Source organism: Cordyceps militaris, assembly GCF_000225605.1.
Source record: "Cordyceps militaris CM01 unplaced genomic scaffold CCM_S00003, whole genome shotgun sequence".
Lineage (NCBI taxonomy): Eukaryota > Fungi > Ascomycota > Sordariomycetes > Hypocreales > Cordycipitaceae > Cordyceps > Cordyceps militaris.
In genome coordinates, this window is record NW_006271971.1 from 3,248,384 (window position 1) to 3,268,947 (window position 20,564).

At 52.6% G+C, this 20,564-nt stretch overlaps 6 protein-coding genes across 6 annotated transcripts; 4 read left to right on the plus strand and 2 right to left on the minus strand.

Annotated features, from left to right (window-relative positions):
- Positions 1 to 837: 837 nt before the first annotated feature.
- CCM_04635 (uncharacterized protein) lies at positions 838 to 2,682 on the plus strand (the record flags this gene model as incomplete). The annotated part of the gene is made up of 1 exon (XM_006669782.1): positions 838 to 2,682. The coding sequence occupies one exon, from the start codon at positions 838 to 840 to the stop codon at positions 2,680 to 2,682; it is 1,845 nt and encodes a 614-aa protein (XP_006669845.1).
- Positions 2,683 to 3,713: 1,031 nt separating this feature from the next.
- Positions 3,714 to 5,183, plus strand: CCM_04636 (uncharacterized protein; the record flags this gene model as incomplete). Its single annotated transcript, XM_006669783.1, has 1 exon — positions 3,714 to 5,183. The coding sequence occupies one exon, from the start codon at positions 3,714 to 3,716 to the stop codon at positions 5,181 to 5,183; it is 1,470 nt and encodes a 489-aa protein (XP_006669846.1).
- Positions 5,184 to 7,899: 2,716 nt separating this feature from the next.
- On the minus strand, positions 7,900 to 9,847 carry CCM_04637 (protein kinase, putative; the record flags this gene model as incomplete). Its single annotated transcript, XM_006669784.1, has 4 exons — positions 7,900 to 7,973; positions 8,019 to 8,145; positions 8,183 to 8,884; positions 8,972 to 9,847. The coding sequence occupies 4 exons, from the start codon at positions 9,845 to 9,847 to the stop codon at positions 7,900 to 7,902; spliced, it is 1,779 nt and encodes a 592-aa protein (XP_006669847.1).
- Positions 9,848 to 10,960: 1,113 nt separating this feature from the next.
- CCM_04638 (uncharacterized protein) lies at positions 10,961 to 12,855 on the plus strand (the record flags this gene model as incomplete). The annotated part of the gene is made up of 3 exons (XM_006669785.1): positions 10,961 to 11,127; positions 11,203 to 12,656; positions 12,710 to 12,855. 3 exons carry the CDS (start codon positions 10,961 to 10,963, stop codon positions 12,853 to 12,855), a joined length of 1,767 nt encoding a protein of 588 aa, XP_006669848.1.
- Positions 12,856 to 13,148: 293 nt separating this feature from the next.
- CCM_04639 (uncharacterized protein) lies at positions 13,149 to 13,982 on the minus strand (the record flags this gene model as incomplete). The annotated part of the gene is made up of 1 exon (XM_006669786.1): positions 13,149 to 13,982. The coding sequence occupies one exon, from the start codon at positions 13,980 to 13,982 to the stop codon at positions 13,149 to 13,151; it is 834 nt and encodes a 277-aa protein (XP_006669849.1).
- A 2,449-nt stretch (positions 13,983 to 16,431) lies between these two features.
- Positions 16,432 to 20,318, plus strand: CCM_04640 (beta-mannosidase mndA; the record flags this gene model as incomplete). Its single annotated transcript, XM_006669787.1, has 3 exons — positions 16,432 to 16,886; positions 17,703 to 17,956; positions 18,013 to 20,318. 3 exons carry the CDS (start codon positions 16,432 to 16,434, stop codon positions 20,316 to 20,318), a joined length of 3,015 nt encoding a protein of 1,004 aa, XP_006669850.1.
- Positions 20,319 to 20,564: the final 246 nt, after the last annotated feature.

Sequence of the window (20,564 nt, forward strand, 5' to 3'; positions counted from 1 at the left end):
TCCCGTCCTCATTGTTTGTAGGACTTGGTTTGAGGGAAACTCGGAGAAGGAACCGAAAGACATGTGACGGGGAACCCCATGCGGCTGAAGGACCAATGACTGCGCTGAAACACGGCCAGATCCCATGTGGCTGGTAGGATTGTTTCAATCTCTGGGTTCACCACAATGTCTCTGGGCAACAACCCGGCCAATTAACCGAGCAGAGACGAGGCTGAGACTATACCCGACAACTATGCAGCTTCCTCGAACGAACCAACGAATCATGCCTCGACTGCCTTATATCAACTTGATGAATATAGCAGCGCCTCTCAAGTCCTTATACAGCCGCCGCTATTGCAAATCCTCCATGCGGCTCTCTCGCCCAGACCACCCAGACACGGAGCGCCGACGTCCGCAGGTGGGGAGGGAAGCTGTCTAGACGTTTGCCTCGGCCACCTTGTGCTATTGTTCTATTGTAGAGAGTCCTGAATAGGGCCCCAGTCGGCCGAAACAGACCGATTAGTCGGATCCATCCTTCGTCAGCTGCGGCGCCACTCTTTAGGCTCGACGGTTAAAGTTGGGGTTCTATTTGAGCGAAGCATTTATTTGTTCTCCATTTCGGGTCGACCGCCCGCACCTCCGTTGACGTTTGAGGCGGCATCCTTTGTTTGCTGGCGACACTTGGGCGGCATTCCACTTCGGGAACGGGATTCGAGTACGTTGTAATACATACGCCAAGAACTGGCCATGTAGAAAATCATGTTATAATGGCATGTTCTGTATGAACTTTTTTTCGAGTGTGCTACTCAGCTTGTCAATGCATATTCACCTTTCGCTTGCCGAGTGACAATCGTAAACATGGCTCTCCAAACTCTCCTACGCTCCCAAGAGACCCAATTCGTGTTGACGGGTATCTTGGCGTATTATGCTATCCTCAGTGTGCTCCATCAGTTTATGAAGCGTGCTTTCCGGGGCCTCTACCTGCCGCTCCTCGAACAACTCGGCACACGCAAGACGCTGCAACTCCTCGTCTTCCTCATCGGCGTTGCGATCGCCTTGACGACGGCTCCGCTGTGTGGCCACGCATTTCTTTCCTACCCAGCCAGCCAGAATGGCTTCTCGACAAGTCCTCTGACGCTCGACTCCAAAGTCTGCGTTGGGGCGCGGGTTGTGATGTGGATTGCCGAGATGCCGCTGCTCGGCGGCACGCACTTTTACCTGGTCCACCACATCCTGTCCCTCACATCGCTGGGCATCGTCCTGTCCAACAAGCTCAACATGGCGCCCATCTATCTCATCTATGCTGGACTCGTCACCGAGGTGTTTTCCAGCTCGCGGGCCTTTATCCGCATGTCCGGCCTGCACCACAAGCACCCGAAGCTCTTCACCCACATCACGTCCAGCAACGCCGTCGCCATCCTACTCTTGCGGGCCCTGCCGGCGGCATATCTGCTGCAGACGCAGCTCTTCCGACCGGCGCTGGCCACCAACGTGGGCCTGGCGTACTTCATCACCGTCGTCTTCTACGCGTGCTTCGTCACGTACATTGCCTACAAGCTGCTCGCCGGACAGGGATACGTCTCCCTCAAGCCCGCCAGCCCGGCGCACTTTGCCCTGAAAAACGGCAGCGAGATCAGAAAAATCTCCGTCTACAGCGTGCTGCTCGGCGCGGCCATTGCGGCGACGGAGCTCTCGGCGGCCACCATGTACGAGCTGGCCAGCGGCGACGCGTTTCCGCGCAGGGAACTGTCCAACCTGGCGGCCGTCGGCCTCGGGACGGTGGTGAGCGGCCTGCTGGGCGCAAAGTTTATGAACCAGGTGCTGTCGGTACCGGTCGGGAGACTGACGGAAGAGCAGAAAAAGAGTGTTGCGCCGCCGCCACCGCCGCCCGCGGTTCCAGGCGTGTCCCCTCGATTTTTCCCGGGCTACAAGGGCATTTCCATCCAGGGGGCCATTCTTTTCTCTGCGCTCTGGCTGAACGTTTGCCCGCTGCTGGGCCTCCAGGTCAACCACAGGATCCTCTTCGGCGCCGTCGGAATGAGCCTGCCCGTGGGCGAGGCCATTGGCCGGGTCGGCTGCTACTTTGCGGGGTGCTGCGGCTCGACGCGCAAGGAAAAGTACCCGGCCATCCAGCTGCTGGCCGCTGCACTCAACACGGGCATTTTCGGCCTCAAAGTGATGGATCTCGCAAACCAAGGGACGTCCAAGATTGGCGATGTTGGCCTGGCCGCAGTGCTCGCCAACGGCGCCGTGCGGCTTGTGCTCAACCCGCTGCGGAGCGACACGGCAGAGATGCTCTTTAGTCCCGCCAGCATGTTTGCCCTGTCCCAGATCCTCTTGTCCTCGTCTCTGCTGACGCTGGAGAGGACGGGGGGAGGCATGGACCCCTTGTCGGCCCTCGTGGCCGTCGCCGGTGCGACGTCCACCAGCATCTTCCTCTGCCGCATCGCCGCCTTGGCCTGGGAGATGGCGGCGACGGAGCTGAAGAAGTGGAAGCTGAGCCAGTACGCTCGGATGGAGAACTTTGTCTACGCCTTCAGTATCGCAATCTTCATGCTGGTCACGAAGAGCAATGCGGGGGGTGAAGTGGCACGCGCCGGGAGGCTGTTCCTCCGAAAGGAATCTCTGCTCGTCATGTCGAGTCCGGCGCTGCTGGGCTCCATTTTTGCAGCCGCGGGACTGCCCATTATTCTCTTGAATTGATACCGCTGTGCGGTTGAAACGATCGATGTCACCTGGCGGCGAGAAACAGCGAGCGAGCTGCCAAGGTCTGTTTACACATGCATATTACAAGGACCCCCGAAACTGTATATATCTGTACTATACCATTTCGTTTTATCTACGGCTTCAATTCAATAATTATCAATATTCGTCTTGATTGATTTTCAGAGACTGCTGCAGTGAGAGTTTGCAGTCTGCCTTTTTCGGCTGTATTTTTGCTCAGGCTGTAGTCGCCTAGTGAACTTACCTTACCCTAGGCGAGAGCCTTGAAACTCTTCATATTTAATATAAACTTCCCAGTGGCAATTTGAATGAAAGTTACCCAAGGACTAAGCCTTCATTGCAGCCCAGGCTGCGTTCGGTAGTGCGAATCCATGAGAACTGTACTCGCTTCTTACCAAGCCTTGGGTCATTCTTTAACGGTCAGAAAGTCCCTAATAATGAATGAGCTTTTAGTATAGAGGCTAAGTGAGACTGCCGCTAATTCATTTCTGAAAAGTCAATTGGACCTGTGAGTGGCGATAGAGTCTCGTCCATTCAGTCTGAAAGCCGGCATTCGGCGCTACGGCCGCGGTCTTCTCAACGTGGCCATTTTTAGGCTTTGCATCATCAACCTTTGCTATGTAATTGTTAAAATTACTTTTTTCTTGATTAGGAACCTTCGGAAACACTGAAAACCACTAAGCCCTACTGGTATTGAAGAAGCAATAGTAGAAAAGCTTGTTGGAAGGAAGGTTTTCACCTGGGCAGTGACATACTGGCACGAGTCTACTATTACGGGTTTTCCTTCCCTCATAAACTCATAGAGGCACGAGAAGTATTAGCTAGTCAAACTCAGTGTAAAGGTAAATCAATGATAGTAAGACTATTATTTACTTGGCCTGTGTATAAAGCAAAGAGGTCCCTCGGCCATCTAGGCACGCACATCAACACACCAACACACCAACAAACCAACACACCCAGGAATTCCCCAACACTCTATTCTACTCCACGCCTTTCAAATTCAATCAAGTATGGCAGCTAATCTATTCTACAAACTACCGAAAGAGCTCATATCTCTCATCTTCAAAGCGATGGACTCGACAAAAGATCTTCTGAACCTGATCTTGGCGTCGCGCCACTGTCAAAAGATCTTTGCTGAAGCGCCGAACATCGTCCTGCTCCGCCGTCTGAAATCAGCTGTTCCTCCGCTACTATGGTCAGAGTTTTGTGCCGCCAATTTTGTTCTGTCGAATTTCCACCCTGTTACGGACCCAAACCTACTTGGCGCAGACGAGGAAAACATGGACGCCTTTCTCGAGCGGTATTTCGGCCCTCCCGATGCAGCTTTTGAGCTCCCCAGGTCAATGGAGAGCGTAGCGGCCGCTCACAAGTTACACTGCGCCATCTCTTCTTCCATAGTCGACCTCACGCAAAAGATGGCGCTCGAGGCACACAGGCTGTGTGGGAGCATCGACGACGACAGCGACGACAGTGACCAAGAGTCGCAGACCGAGGGCGGGCTCTGCGACGAGGCTTCCTTGGAAACCAAAATCTCTGAGACGGAGCAAGTTCGGCTATATAGAGCCTTTTTGCGTTTTGAGATTTACGCGCGGCTCTTTCGACCCGCCCACAGGGATGGAGAGGTACAAGACTATCAGGGAGAGACGCAGTTCCGAAAGTTCCTGTCCCATTTTGCGCCGTGGGAGGTGGAAGAAATCACCACTGTTCATCAGTATCTCGCTGATATTGTTGAGAATTCGATGGAAGAAATGGATCGCGACTTCGAAGCCGAGGTGCGTCGTCTTGCCGCCAAAGCAGCTCGCGAAAAGGCGATGCGTCAGACCCCAGCACCGGCGTATGCATGGACAAATTTCGCTCAAATGGACGCCACCCCGCTGCTTCAATTCTCCAATGAGCACCGTTGGGTCTCCATTGGTTATGTCAGCTCGATAACCGCCTCCGGCATTGTCTACCTATCGGCATTCGCTCGAAGCGACAAGACGGCGCGCTTCACATGCCTGCGCAGGCTCAACGACACCTGGGGCCCGTTCCTCACCGACGCCTTGCCGAGCCACTACGTTGGCGGAAAGCCCGTCTTCGGATTCTCGACCACTCGCCCAAGGCGTCGTTTTGTCCCCTTCAATCCTTTCAGGGAGGTCCCCGCGCCGGTCGGCCCGCCAGACGGATCCCCCGAGTCGCCCACCGCGCCAAACCAAGGCTACGTCTGCCACATGGCGCGAACAGGCGGCTATCTGCAGGTCGCGGACTTGAAGTGGGCTCAGCTTCGCCAGCTCGGGTGCGTTTTCTGGGATGCGGCCAGACTCGGCACAGGCGTGCTCCGAGAGGCCATCTGCGAGGTCGAGCACGGGAACTATGTGCCGCGTGTGGCTGCTTTTCCGCGGATGGGGCGCGCCCCCGAAGGCGCAATCAACCATATACGTCTACCAGTTGGAGATTATTGGCGTCTTGAGCAGGAATTTGGAGCTTTGAGGGCGGAATGATGGTAGCCGGTGCACATTTTGAACAAGTCTTTTTGGGTTGGGACCAAACACAAGAAAAGCATAGAGTACATGAAGTGTTTTTAGGAGTTTATGTCAAGCATTAGAGAATTAATACTAAAAAGTATATTTTACTTATATAATCAAGGGGTTTCCCTCGATATTTCTTCGCATGTTCTTTATTTCTGTAGATCAGTGAAAGAATTATGGTGTGATATACACTTGACAGCACAGCCACTTCACAATGCATCTTCTGGGATCAAAAGAGATTAACACTAATAAATTAAAATTCTAGAATTTAGCGTGTAAGCTAGCTGCACTTCCATAGAGCTTTTGATTAATTGGAGTGTTGTTGGCCTCGCTCAATGTCCGAGTATAGGCGCTACAAAAGTGTGGCGCGTCCATTTTTTGAGTGTATAACTCAACACCTGGCCACGCTGGCCTCCTCCTGATAGATTTCCTTCCTCTTCATCATCACAATACACCTGTTTTTCTCTTGCTGTTGCTTGCGTCTGACCGGTCGTGATACTCACTCCCTTGATTCACCACATGGTAGCAATTGCTGTTCTCTCGCTGACGTAAAAAGAATTTTTTTCTCGTGCCCCGGGCCCTCTAACGCCGAAGGCAGACAAACGCGGAAAAATTTCCCCTGTGGGCGAGAAGATCGACCAACCTTCGAGATTGAGCCCAGCTCTCTACTATTCGACATCTAGCTTCCCGGATCGAGCCCAGCTCTCCCTACTGCTCTCCGACTGAAAAGAAGAAGAAAAAGAGGATCTTGCGTATCACAACCCCGGACACGAGCCCCTCTCGAAACGAACTATCAGATCCGACGCTTTCTTAGCATCAAGAAAGTCCCCTCTGTGTCGTGAAGTTCGAGAGCGTGTTAGCACACTTCCAGTAATCCGGTCAACTGGAAGATCATTATCTCTTCGAACGCCGCCTCTACCCTCTACTTTAGATATTCAGACCTGATAACTCGACTGCTGCAAACGACGCCATATGCCAGGCAAAGCACGCACACGAAAATACAAACAACCCCGAGACAGCAACGGACGATTTATTGGCAGACAACCAACTATCGCTGCGTCCCCTCAACCGGAACCTTCCGTGCCTGCCAGTGCACTCATGGTGCTTAAGCTGTGGTCGCATGCTACTAGAGGAAGATAAATAAAATAAATAAAATATGAAGTAAATAAAATGTGAAATAAATAAAATAAGTAAAATAAATAAAATAAGTAAAATAAATAAAATAAGTAAAATAAATAAAATAAGTAAAATAAATAAAATAAGTAAAATAAATAAAATAAGTAAAATAAATAAAATAAGTAAAATAAATAAAATAAGTAAAATAAATAAAATAAGTAAAATAAATAAAATATAAAATAAATAAAATAAGTAAAATAAGTAAAGATCTATCCTATTATAGATTACTCGTGAGTAAGATTTCTACACCATGAAATAGGCAGGACATGACTGAGGTACCTAGGCATAGAGGAGGTACCGGTTCATCCGATTAGGGCTGGTTACATGACACGATGTAGCGGTCTCTCCACTAATTTCTTTGTTCTTTGCTCTGTTTTCATACAATCTGATTATTTCTTTGCTTGTGTTGCTCCTAGTTATTACTCGCTAAGCACGCCAGGCATTAGTTCCAGCTCAGTCACGTCAACAACACCCGCCGCATATCCACCGCCTCCTTGCGTACTCATGTCTCCGTCAGCAGCGCCGGCCCTGGGAGTAGTTGCGGCGATGCGCAAATGCGACGAGTTGGCCGGCGCCAGATACGACCCGTGCTGGTAATCGGCCTCGGTAAAGTAGCTCGCCGAGTCGCCGTCGCCGTCGCCGGCCGTCAGAACACCCACCTGCTGCTGAGGCGGCCGCCGCGGTCGCACTTTAACGGTCTCTGTCTCGGTGGCACCGACTAATTGGAGTGTCGACGGTGCAACGTAGGCCAACTGCGATGGCGGTGCTGACGATGCTGACGCAGCCTGGGTGGTGCCAGCCATTTCGGGCGCCGAGGACGCCGAGGATGCCACGGGGATGACAGTGGCGGCGGCGGCGGCAGCAGCAGACGGCTGCAATGTATCCCCGCGCAAAAGAGCCGTCAACTCTTGGCCATGCGGACCGTCAAAATGGGCATAAATCACCTCTGCATCCTCATAAGAGACATATGTGCCGCGAATCTCCGCCTTGCCGCAAGCCAGCACCGTCTTCTTCATCTGGAGATTCCGCTTAAGATACGCCTCGAGCCTCCTCTCGACGGCCTTGGGCCACTTGGGCCCGTTGCGGAACCCAAACTCGGCCGGCGGCATGAGCAGCGTCGTCAGATTGATCAGCCGGTCCCGCGGCCGACAGGCAACCCTGCACTGGCCCCCCTTCCATGGCAGGTACGTGAATTCGTCCTCCGCCAGGCCGGCGAAACGCATCAGGTGGTTCTCCTCGCGTCCCGGAAGCGGCGTCTGCGCGTGCAGAAGCAGCGGCTGGAGCGCGTCGTCGACGCCGAGCAGCTGACACAGGAACACGCCGTCGTCAAAGGGCACCCACGCGGCCTTTCGCTGCCCTGCAGCCTGCCAGTTGACGAGGACGCCACGCCGCTTGAGGGCCCGGAGAAGGGTTGCTCTGGCGACTGCGGAGACATTGCTGGCCAAGATGATCTGCGAGGCGTTGAGGTGGTAGGGCTCAGACGCCTGCATAGTGACTTGCTGTCGCCGCAGCATCATCCGCACCAGTCCAGGCTCACCGAAGAAAAGGGATCGAGCGCTTCTATGGGATGCGGCTGTGGCGCCTGCTCTGTTGGGTGTAAGAGTGAGGTGCCTTGATACCGCCGCTGCTGACCCAGCCCCCGGGACGTCCTGCTGTTGTCTGTGTTGTCTGTGTTGTTGCTGTTGTCGGTGTTGTTGCTGTTGTCGGTGTTGTTGCTGTTGTCGGTGTTGTTGCTGTCGTCGTGGTCGTTCTTGTCGTCCTAGTATAATGGTTTCCGCATCCGTGTCATCTTCTACGCCCGCATTCGCATCCACATCATTGTCGGCACCTCTGCGGGCATTGTTGCCATCAACATCAGGAGTGAGCTCAAGTGCGTGCTCTAGACACACACGCGCCGAGTCTCGCAGCGACGGCGTCACCACTAGCATCCTGTCGAGAAGCAGTCTAGAGAGCGCACTGCGGCTCTGTTGCCAGTCGCCCCAGAAGCGATCCAGCATACTGCGATACCAATCGAGGCCGTGAGTCCAGCCCCCGTTCCCTCTCCTCGACTTTCTGCTGGGTAGGGGGCACCGCTGCTCGTACATGACGACGCCCAGGGACCAGACATCGACACGTTCGCTGTAGCTCTGGCGTTCGCCGCCGCCGGCTCTTGTGTAATCGTCGCTGGCCCACATCTCGGGCGCGAGATAATTAGCCGTGCCGCAGATAGTGGACATGTCATTGTAGTCTCGGGACATGCCAAAGTCGCCGAACTTGATGTAGATACGGCCTTCACCGCGGCTGCTGACGAGGATGTTCCCCGGCTTAATGTCACGATGGACAATTGGGGGGTCGCTCTCGTGTAGGTAGACGAGCGCAGAGAGACCTTGGCAGAGCACCATGTGCCTCTCCACGGCGGACAAATTGGTATGATCCTCTAGAGAGCCTCCGGCAACGAATTCAAAGAGGAGCTGAGGATAGGGGTCAAAGGTCGCATCGAGAAACTGGACAATGTTGGGCTGCGCGTGACACATGAGGTCTTGTCAGAACGGAAACGAAGCCGTGCCGTATCGGCTATCAAGCAGGGGTATAAGGGGTATACATACATGGCGATGCTGCGACGCAAGCCTCATTATGTGAGCCTCATTTTGCCATGCAGCCACGTTCACGTTTCCAGCTGCGATACGTTCTGGGAGTGGACTCTTTACCACATATCGGTAACTAGTCTGGACGTTCCAATAACGAGTCACTAGACCAAAAGCCCCCCTTCCGATCTCCATTCCTAGGCAAATACTCTCTGTTCCGGGCGTCTGTGCTCCGGAGGGAAGCTCGGTCTTTTGCTGGATCCTGAGATTCAGGTCCGCAAAAAGGCTGCCGGCGTCGGCTGCTCCAGTGCGGTAGGCAGCAACCCGTGTATTGTACACTTCCGAGCTGGATGGTAATGTCCTGATGCGCTCAGAGACGTTGGCGACGATGCGAAATGAGATCTTGCCATATAGGCTGACGATAATATCAGCGGCATCAGCTTCTTTGACGCCGCCAATGATCCACCGATGGCCGCGGCGGAAACCTTTACCCTCACGGTTATACGTCACTTGTGTCCCCGTGGTGGAGTGTAGGTCACTGACCACGAGGCGTCGAGAATCGTCAAATGTAACGGCAAAGTGGTAATGGCTGAGTCCCACGAGGTTCGGCAGAACTACATCGCACCTAGGATTACGACCAAAGAGAAACCCATGGGAAGTTTCCGGGACGCAGCTAAACCTGAGCTCAAGGTAGGATTTCCCAGCCACTTCAGGCTCTTCCAACGTTGGATCAAGCAGAGGGGTCGGCTCCCGTGAATCGTAGGGCATGGGCGACGGGCGCGGCGGTGATGGGAAAACGCAATGCCTACTAGTCCCTCCGATGGCGTTGATGACGGCGTGAGACCCATCTTCCATGATTGGATAGACTTTGGCAATGAGGTCTGCATCATGATCCATGGTAGCGGGTAGCGATGGGCGTTGTGCTTCACTTGAGTGGTGTGATGGTGGTGATGGTGGTGGTGATGGTGGTGCTACTGCGTCACTTCGCTGGATGTGTATATGTTGTGGCAAAAAGAAAAAGAAAGAAGAAGAAAGAGCGACGCTATTTGTATTTCTTTGAACAAACCAATATTGAAAACTTGTCGTGGACAGCAAATAATAACGATCACTCTCATCCAATGGATGGAGAGCTAACAGGTAAGGCTGAAACTGGATCACAGTGTGACGGTGCATGAGAATCGCGTTACCTACCTACTTACCTATGTGTGTACAGAACCTGAGGCATAGCATACAATTCGGAACGCTATGCTCATTCTTACGCATGAGGCGGTCATGTTTTCTTGGTTTTAATCATTGTGACGACTGTTTTGTTTTCTTTACACGTAGCCCTGCAAAATTCCAGAAGCTGCGTGTGTTTTCTCACGGTTTTATGACGCTGGGCTGTTAGGTATCGAGCGGGCGGGTAGGTGCATCGAGCGGGTAGAAGTGGAACCAATGTTAGTGACTTTTGTACGCTCGCCGGCGCTTAACGGCATACACCTACCCAGGTACTATTAATAACTCAGGGCTAGAGAGTGTGATGCAGAGCGCTGGCGAGTGTCGCTTGTGAGGGTCGCCTGTAAGTATATAGTGCACCTATAACTGTTTTGCAGCTATGTGCTCGGGGTTAGGGTTCGTATCTACGTCCGCCCCGTCCGACTTGAGATGACTACCTCTTGAGATGCCCCGAGAGGGCTTTGGTTGCTTACCTAAGGTACCTATGTGTACTAGACAGGTCTCTTATGATTTACATACAACGCTGTCAGGTGCCTCACACGGCTTATAAAAAACTTCAAGGTTTTTTAACACGCAAAAGCAGCCTGACAGCGTTGTGATAGGAGAAAATTACGTGTTAAACGGAAACCGTGTTTAGCGCCCTGTCGGAAAACAGCTGAAAAACAGCCCTCAACGCGCCTTATGGGGTAGTCAGCATGCAAGGTACGTACACACTGGCGCTTCTGCTGTCCACCTCAGCCCGACCACATCTATCTTTTATCACGTACACCAGCCTCGATAATTAAGGTCAGGAAAATGGCCGAAGTACGCGATATTCCTGTTGCAGAGCTCATGCAACTTAGTGATGCGGAGCTCGTTGAATTCATGGCCCGTCACCGCAAACCTGATGGCAGCATCACCATTCCCGTCAACGACGACGGCGTCGACGAGAGTCAATTAAGCCTCTTCGTTGCACGATTGAAGTAAGCAGTACCCCTATTCAAAAGTGATCAAGGATGGAGAGTAGGAAATTTTTTATTGACGGTGGTGGTGAGTAGAACTGCCAAAGCACAGATGTCCAAGACAGAGCGCCCACTCGACCTCGGATATCTGGATGCGCGTATTCACGATCTGCTTAAGACACAATCACGCCAACGAGATAACGATGCCGATACTGCTCACCTACCAGTCGCACAACCCCAAGCAACGACAAACGAAATGAACGAAATAGAATACGATAGCGTGACAGAAGTGCCAGATTATGACATGTATGAGGAGGCCGAGAAGGAAGCCCATCGAGCCCTTATTGCCGACGGCGGCCGACCATTATACCCGATTCGTCTCCTGCGCGACGTCCTAGACAATACAAACAATCACTGGGCGGGTATGCTTCGCCCGTTTTGGAATCACCCCCGTCCTGTAGTGAGCCGCGATGAAATCTTCCGTCGACAGCAAACGCGGTGGCGGGATTTTCGTGACTGGCAGCTAGACAATCGGGGCATCAAGGAAGCCGACGACGGCTACAACGCGTACGTGTCGCGGCTGAGGGAGTGGTACTTGAGGATCCCCGACACAAATCTTCTGGCTGAGCTGGATGCAAACCTGGCCGCAGATCCCCTCTACCTTGCGAGACCGTGGACGTGGTGGTGGCAGCAAAAGAAGAGGCGCGCATGGAAACGGTGCTACCAACGAGAGCCCGGCTGTCGTGAGTTTAGCAGCTATCGCATCGCTGCCTACGCTCGCCTAGCGCGTCACGGTCATTCCTATAGCTATGCTATCGATGAAGACGACAATAACGATTATAACGATAATAATGACGACTATGACAACGACGATAATAAGAATAACAATGACCCGCGCCGCCGCCGGGAGTTTCAGCTCGACGAGGACCCGAAGCGACAGGACGCCCTAACAACATGGCTCGAGTACCTCTGCTTCGAGTACTGGTGGCAGGACCACTACGACAAGTGTCTAGCGATGCGCCAGACGGAGCACGACGCGGCGTGGGCGAAGCTACAAGATTCTGGTGTGTTGCTGCCAGGCGAGACGGCCGAGTTTATGCCCACTGACGCGTGCCGGACACAAGTTTACGACGACATGCGCCGGACAAGGGCGGCTGTCTTGGCGGCTCAGGGGGAGTTGGAGAAGACTGCTATCAAGGAGCGGTTGGCTAAGCGGAAGATGACGCAACGACTAGAAGCTGCGATGAAGGAAAATGACCGGGCCGAGGCTCGGGCCCTGGCCATGGAAATTTTTCGCAAGGAGACGAAGGAATACCGGGCCGCTCAGGAGGACGTCAAGAACCAACCCGTACTGGTGGAGTGGGTGGTGCAGCAGCTGGAGCTGGTTCGGGAGGAGGCGCGGGTGGCGAGAGAGGCGAAGAAGGGCGATGGTGAGGGGGCAATAGCAGCAGAAGTGGCAGCAACACAGCTACCACCAGCGGCGAGTACGCAACCAGAATCCCAGTCGCGCAGGAAGAGGTCTCGCAATGAAGTCGCCGACGACGGTGACGGTAATGAAGACCAAGACGGCAGTAGCGAGGGTACTGCGATGAAGCGACGTAAGAGTGCCACCCGCACAAGCGCGAGAATCACCTCGATGGCATCTATGGCGGCACCAACAACAGCGCGCACAACCACAGCAGCCGCAGCCCCCACAGCGGCGACAAGGACAAGAGGCAGGAAAGGGAAAGAGGAAGCGGCGGTAGCTAACCCGCCGTTGCGGCAAACGCGGCAGAACAAGAGGGCGGCGAGGCATAGGACAGGATCCAAAACCAAGCCAGAAACAACAGCGGCAGCTCCGAGGCAAGGATTACGCCGTAGTGCCCGCATACAGGCTAGAGCGGTGACACATGCCAGTATATAACGTTTATATGTATATAAATAACTTGTCAAAGAAATTGATAAAAATGATGAAAAGAAAACAATAGCCAGTATTCGCTAGTGTCGTTACCAACCGCTAATGAAAGAGAAAAAAAAACCAACAGACTGGGTAGGTAGTCTATTCATCCATCATACGCCCCGATCATCCACTGCTGTAAAAACCATGAAGGGGGTTTGCTGGCTTCTATTGCAGCCTTGGCAGGATTCTCGGGCACATCCATCGTAGCTAGGCCCTCCCAGTCATGTAGCCAGGCATAATCCTTCAGCACCCCAGGAAAGCCGCTATTCGACCAATGCCGACCGCCCATAGCATCTTCGACGAGCATGGACATCATCCTCAATGTAGAATCTTTTGAGGGCGCACGCTTTATGCTGTGTAGGCAGTCGTCATCTGTTGAATCAGTTGAAACCCATTTCAAGTCATCCGTTGTCCATATTATCTGTCTTCCAGTATCTCGTCGAAAGCCTTCCTCATGCACCCTATGACCCGTTTTAGGCGAGTACCAAGTAAAACACAAGTATCTGCGAATGAGCCCAGTCTCCAGGTACGGCCAGAGCTCGATTTCGACCTGGCGCTTATCGCGGCATCCAAACGGGCGCCATGCTACAGGCACCGACGCAGAATCCTGTAGTTTCAGATTGAACCGCATGCGTAGAATGTCTTCATTGGAGATTTGCTCTGCTTCTGAGAGATGAGGTCTGCTGGCAAAGTCTAGGAACGACTGTATCGCGCCTGTCCAAGGAAAGACTATGGGGTCTGGTGGCGACTGCGACCCGAAACCGTACTTCTCGTTCAAGGTCGTTGCATACCGTCGGATCCAGTCAAGAACGGACATGTCACCAAGAAGGAAAATGGCAAGCCACCAAAGGGCCACCCGCGGCCGGCGCAGGGCAAAGACCTTGAGAAGCTTGTCGAGATCTTTGGCCTTGATAAGGGGGTGGAGAATATCGAGCATGGACGCTAACCACGGGCTTACAAGGTTGCAATCAAGTCTGGGTTGCCAGAACATGCTCCAAAGCATAGACCCAATCGATTGTGGATACAGGCTGAGGGTTGCAAAGTAGGGCAGATCCTGGGAGTGTTGACGAATAGCGTCTCCATCTGAAGCGCCTCCATCTGAAGCATCCCCATCTGAAGCGTCCCCATCTGAAGCGTCTCCATCTGAAGCGTCTCCATCCACAACCCAAACGTCTCCATCAGAAGCGCCTCCATCTGAAGCATCCCCATCTGAAGCGTCTCCATCTGAAGCGCCTCCATCTGAACTTCTGGTTGCCGTTGCTTTGGCTCTGGCGAGTCTCGTAGGTGCAAACCGCGGTTGAAGCTCCATCCATCGATACAGAGGCAACACAAGCGCGGCAAGGAGCCCAGCCGTCCATGGTAGTAGCGATTTGTGTCCCCTTGCCCGCGTAGTAGCGTTCGCCCCAAGTCCGAAAAGATGGCAGAACTCGATCAGTAGCTCCGTCGCCTCAGCTGCGCTGGGAGGATCAACAGGCTCCGAGACTAGCCCCGACACAGAGATCACAATGTTGCTTCCACCGAGAGTAGATGTCCAAGGCGGGAGACATTCCGCGTTGTTCGCTGACCAGCCTAACTCGGGGCTCAACAGGGCGCAAAGCCACCTAATTAGCGCCGGGGATGCGCCATCTAAAGAAATGGCGGAGGCATTTTCCCCATGGTTCGTCTGCGGCAGTAGTCTATGCGAAGTATATGCAACACTTCTGCCTTGCATCTCAAGAAGTTGAACAGAGAGTATGTACGACCAACACATGGTGAGAATAGCAAGGCTGCCGGTGGTTGTTTGGTTGTCGCGTAAGTGACAGGACGCTGCCTCTGTGGAGATATCACACCGCATTGGACTTTCACACACGAGATTGAGATAGATTTTACGTCCATATACGAACTCTGGATCCCATTCATCCTGTGAATCCCATTCATCATCATAACGTCCCAGGGGTCCCTTGAAGCCAGAGACGTGCCACTGTGGTCGTCCCCCTAATTCCCGTAGAGGAAGCTTTTGCGGCAGCTTTGGGACGTTCATCAGAGTAAGATATAGGTTCAGGGACTCGGTGGGCCACTGTCCAACTTGGAACTCGTCGGCGCGCTCCCTCAGTCTCATCCATGTTGCTCGGCCGTCATGAAAGGTACGGTGCACTTTGGAGGGAGAAGGGATAAGCGGATCGTCTTCTTCGCCGACGAGAGAAATGTCCGATGGCTGTAATGAGTGTGATGACCTCTTGGTAGAGGAGCATGACGATGTGGCTGTCGACAGCGTTGCTCTAGCTGATTCCATGAACCTAAGTCGCTCTAGGTAAACACTAGTGGTCCTAGGATCATGGGGATTGTGTTTTAACTAGAGCGCGGATGCACAACAAAGCACGGCTCCGGCGACTGAAGATGAAGGATTGATAGCCTGTGGGGTGAATAAAAATAAAGAGTATCAAAAACCAGCTATGCTAAGAAATATTAGGATATGTAGATCAGGCGGGGGTAACGTTCGGCCCGGCTACGCCCTTCTCCCCGTAATCCTGGTTAAACAGGAAAACAGGGTCACCTAATTTCTAAGCTTCTACTCCGTACGGAGTAATTTATTCCTTATTGAATGAACCCCTTATCTAGTATAGTTATTTAAGAAGATCATGTGGGAATTTGGGTGCCCTCTTAGGGCTTGGATTCTTGGTGCTTTGGGCACCATGTCCACTCCACTCATCGCCTCTTTGACTCCACCACCCTTCAACACCATCACCATCCCTGGTATATTATCTTTTATTGGGAAAAATGATAAAAAAAGAAAACATACAACAGCCGGTGTTCGCTGGTCGTCACCGACCCAACTACTAATCTGCCGGTCAATAGCTTAACTTCAGCGGAGCAAACGGGACGCGGTGTTCTCTACTGCCTATGGTCGTATGTATCAGTCCAGGAACAAATCTAACTCATAAGGGTCACTTCAGCGCCGGGCGTTTGGACCATACGTCACGGTAGAAGTCGACCGACTCATTCAGCATAGTAAGAAAATATTCCCGATAAGACTGAAAGTCAAGGTGTAATCCCAATGTTATCCTCATTCTATGCACATGACAGTCAGTGACAGGTTCGGACATTGCCTGAATCGCGGGCTATGATATGCGGACTGTTATCAAATCTTCACCTCTTCTCATATACAACGTAGTCTTTAGTGCAAAACACCCTCTTTTAGCTTTGTACAGCCGCTGTCGCCACCATAAGCAGTCGGGCTGCTGTTGGTTAGCGGCCGATAGTTAGCGGCTCAATGAACACATACTATAAGATCAAACCAACTCGTGAACGTTATTCACATGTAGCACAATTTTCTCATCTAATCATCATCAACCTAACCAACAGGACCAAACGCCTCATCAACCAAGCCACCCCATACCGGCACCACAATGGCCATGCACTCCGCCTCCGTCGTCCCCAGCTTCTACAGCTTCTTCTTCAAGAACCTCGATCCGCTCATCGCGCTCTGGGGCGTCTACCTCAACTTTGTGGACCCGGACGCCGCTGTCAAGGCATCCGCGCCGGCCTCTGCGTACGACCCGCGCCAGGTCTTCCTCTTCCACCAGGCGGGCGGCCTCGCGCTAGCCGTCGCCGTCGTGTCGGCCATCCTGCCCCGTTATTCCCAGGATCTGGGCGTGTGGCGCATCGTACAGTTTGCCCTGCTCCTCTCGGACGTGGCGGGCCTGAGCGGCATCTACCACTCGCTGGCCAATCAAGGCCGCCTTGGTCCGGCCGCCTGGACCTCTGACGACAAGGGCCTCGCGGGTAGCTACCTTTTGCTCACCGTCGTCCGAGCGCTGTTTCTTCTGGGCGTCGGCTTTGGGAAACCAGTAGCGGGAAAGAAGTCGGCATGATGAATGTTCTCCATGATTTTGGTATACTTGATTTTCCTGTATCTACTCTGTTGAGTGAGAAATATCATCGTTGGACAATTCGAAAACTAGCCGCAAGAGAGTAGAGATCTCTAACATATCATAACTAGCAACCCCCGGAACACCAGAAATATTCAATCTCTGACAAAGTATACAGCGCTGGACAGCTCTGGAGATAGCTTTGTCTTGGCACTATCCAGATCCCCTGTCTTGCCGTCGATCTTAGCGGTTACATCGCACGGTGCATCACAGCATGGTGACGCAAGGACCTGCTGCACAAGCTTGCTTGCCCATTAGATCGAACCTGATAAATAAGCTGCGGCCAGCTGCTGGCCGCGCATTTCGGGAGCCAGTCTTAGATTGTATGATGATGCCGTCAACAATATTGCACGCCATCGCTCTGTGTACTGGCCTATCTATTGGGCTCGCATCAGGCCGAGACGACACTGGTGTTCGGTCACTTGACGGTAAACAGTGGAAGTTGACGAATGAGCACGGAAATATTACAGTTCCGGCAGCATTTCCGTCATATGTGCATCTTGATTTGCTCGCTGCTGGATTCATTCGTAAGTAAAAAAAATCGCTATCGCTTGAAATGCTGAAATGTTAACAAAAATCAGAGGATCCGTATGTTCATGAGAGCCGGGGTATCACACTGATCGTCGCTGACGCAGGGCTCGGCCTAGGCTCCGGGGCTTCAACGATGTTAACCTACGATGGGTGGCCAACCAGAACTGGACATATATCAGCGACCCTCTCACAAATCTGTGAGTTTTCTTGTCAATTAGTCCTCAACAAGCTAACAAGGATCGAAGGACCCATGAGGAGAGCCTGCAGACTTGGCTCGTGTTTGACGGATTGGATACATTCGCAACGGTAAAATTTTGTGATGAAATCATTGGCAGCACCAACAATCAATTCCGCCAATGGAAATTTGACATTACATCAGACCTGGCAGGTTGTAAAGGCGAACCCATCCTGAGCATCAACTTTGGAAGTGCGCCCCATATTGCCAACGCAAAAAATGCCAGCGAGCCACAGCGTAAGAATGTCTTGTACTTGACTCCCTCGAGTCGAACCTCAAGCTAATTCATTCAGCATGGTCAAAGGATCTCGTGGCAGCATGGACCTTTGAGGTCCCCAATAGAAACTTCGTGAGAAAGCAGCAGTCTGACTTTGGATGGGATTGGAGTCCTGCATTCACTCCTGCAGGGCCATGGAAAAGTGGCCGAATTGTCCAGATTCGGAATGAAGATAATGTACATGCGGTGAACACTGTCATTGACGTTTATCGCCAAGGCCAGACCAATAATTTTGCTCCGCATCAAAACAAGCCCTGGGTGGTCAACGCGAGCATCGACTACATTGGGAACCTGCCAAACGATGCTTACATTGACGCCACCATTGGCAGTGCTTCAAACGACTCCTCTGTTATCTTTCGCGGAAGACTGTTGAACATTGAGAGGTCGCAAGATACCCTCAGCGGCAGCATCGAAATTGACAGCTCAACACCGAAGCTGTGGTGGCCAAATGGCATGGGCGATCAATGCCTGTACACGATCCAGCTCGAGGTACGGAGCAAAAACAGTTCCGCAGCATTAGTGACTTCCACTCGTCGGTTTGGATTTAGAACCATTCTTCTCAGCACCGGAGCCACGAGCGCCGACGAGATTGCGGATGGAAAGCAGCCCGGAAACGACTGGCATTTCGAGATGAATGGACATCAATTCTATGTCAAAGGGGCTAGTATCGTACCACCGGATGTGTTCTGGCCGCGAACAGACATCAAACAGATGAGCGATATGTTTGACGCCATTCAGCACCAAAACTTCAACATGCTTCGGGTCTGGTCATCGGGCTCCTACCTCCCCGATTTCATCTATGACATTGCTGATGAGCGTGGCATATTGTTATGGAGTGAATTTCAGTTTGGAGATGCGCTGTATCCAGACGACGAGCAGTTCATCGACAACGTGCGGAGAGAGGCGACCGAGAATGTTCGTCGTGTGAACCATCATCCATCATTGGCATGCTGGGCCGGTGGCAACGAGATTGAGAATGTCGTGCTCCCAATCTCAGGCATCGCCGACAAAGACAATTTTTTGCTCTACGTGGGTCAATATGAGCATCTCTACATCGATACTCTCTTCCGAGTCGTGGCGGCCAATACCCGATCAATTTCCTACACCCCTTCGAGCGGCAACAACGGATGGACAAGAATCGACATGAGTTTACCGGTCCCCATGGTCCAAGTATACGAAAACAAGACAAAGGACTATATTTATGGAGACACGGAACATTACAATTACTCGGCCGTTTCTGCCTTTGACGAAGACTCCTACCCAGTCGGCCGTTTCGCAGCCGAGTTTGGTTTCCACAGCATGCCTAGCTTGGAAACGTGGAGAGACGCTATTGATGAAGAGGATTTACACTTTAATTCGTCCGTCATTCTGTCTAGGAACCATCACTATCCGCCTGGTGGTCTGGTTGCGGATGTGTCCAAGAGCCTCAAGGGCGTGGCAGAAATGACGGCCGCTGTGCAGCTGTATTACCCCTTGCCGAACAAGACGGACCCAGTTGCCAACTTCAGCGCGTGGTGCCACGCGACGCAGCTGTTCCAGGCCGACTTCTACCAAAGCCAGATCCAGTTCTACCGGCGCGGAAGCGGAGGCAAGGAGCGGCAGCGAGGCACCCTGTTTTGGCAGCTGAATGACGTTTGGCAGGCACCGACGTGGGCGGCGCTCGAGTACGGAGGGCGCTGGAAAGTGCTTCCGTACTACATCCGGCGCGGCTACCAAAATGTGGTCGTTTCGACTTCCTGGGACAGCGCGTCAAAGAAGCTCCAAGTATGGGTTGCTTCCGATTTGTGGCACGCCGTCGCCGGGGAAGTCACCATGACGTGGATCGATCTGCAAGGCAGGCCGCTGAAGGGCAATCTGGGCTTTCCAAAAACTCTCAATTTTACTGTTGATGCTATTAGCAGTACCAAAGTGTACCATGCTACTTTGCGAGGGTGCGGTTTTGGTGACCTTGGCAATGCGTTGCTTTTATTGACGGTTGAGGCCCATGGGACGCTACCAAATGCGCGTCTTGTCCGTAACCTCACACACGAGGTTTCGTTTCTTCCAGGCTCTCCAAAAGGAGCAAATATAACAGACCCTGGCCTGCACCTCACGTACGATGAGGCTACGAGCAAATTTACCGTGGAGGCGACCAAGAGTGTGTCACTGTACACCTGGCTTACACACCCTGCCGATATGGTGGGATTCTTTGACGATAATGCGTTTGTACTGTTACCGGGACAGAAGAGGGAAATTGGATTCACGCTGCAACAAGATCAGACGAATGGCAGCTGGGTGCACAATGTCACAGTAAACAGCTTGTGGGATCTCAACCACGAGTAGAGGCGCACGAATTGCTGAAAGTCATTAGCCGTGGTTACGAAGGGAGAACAGATGGAATATATAATTGCCAACGGTATGTGTATTTTATCAAGGCCAAGGTGGGGGTGCAGAAGTAGCAAGTTGTAGGGAGGGAAGAAAGTAGCACTTGTCTTGGATTCGCAGCCAATATACCTCGTTCGAAGTGACCATGACAGGCAATGCACTTGCTCTGCGGCCGAATTCATGAAACCTTGAGCTTACATAGAC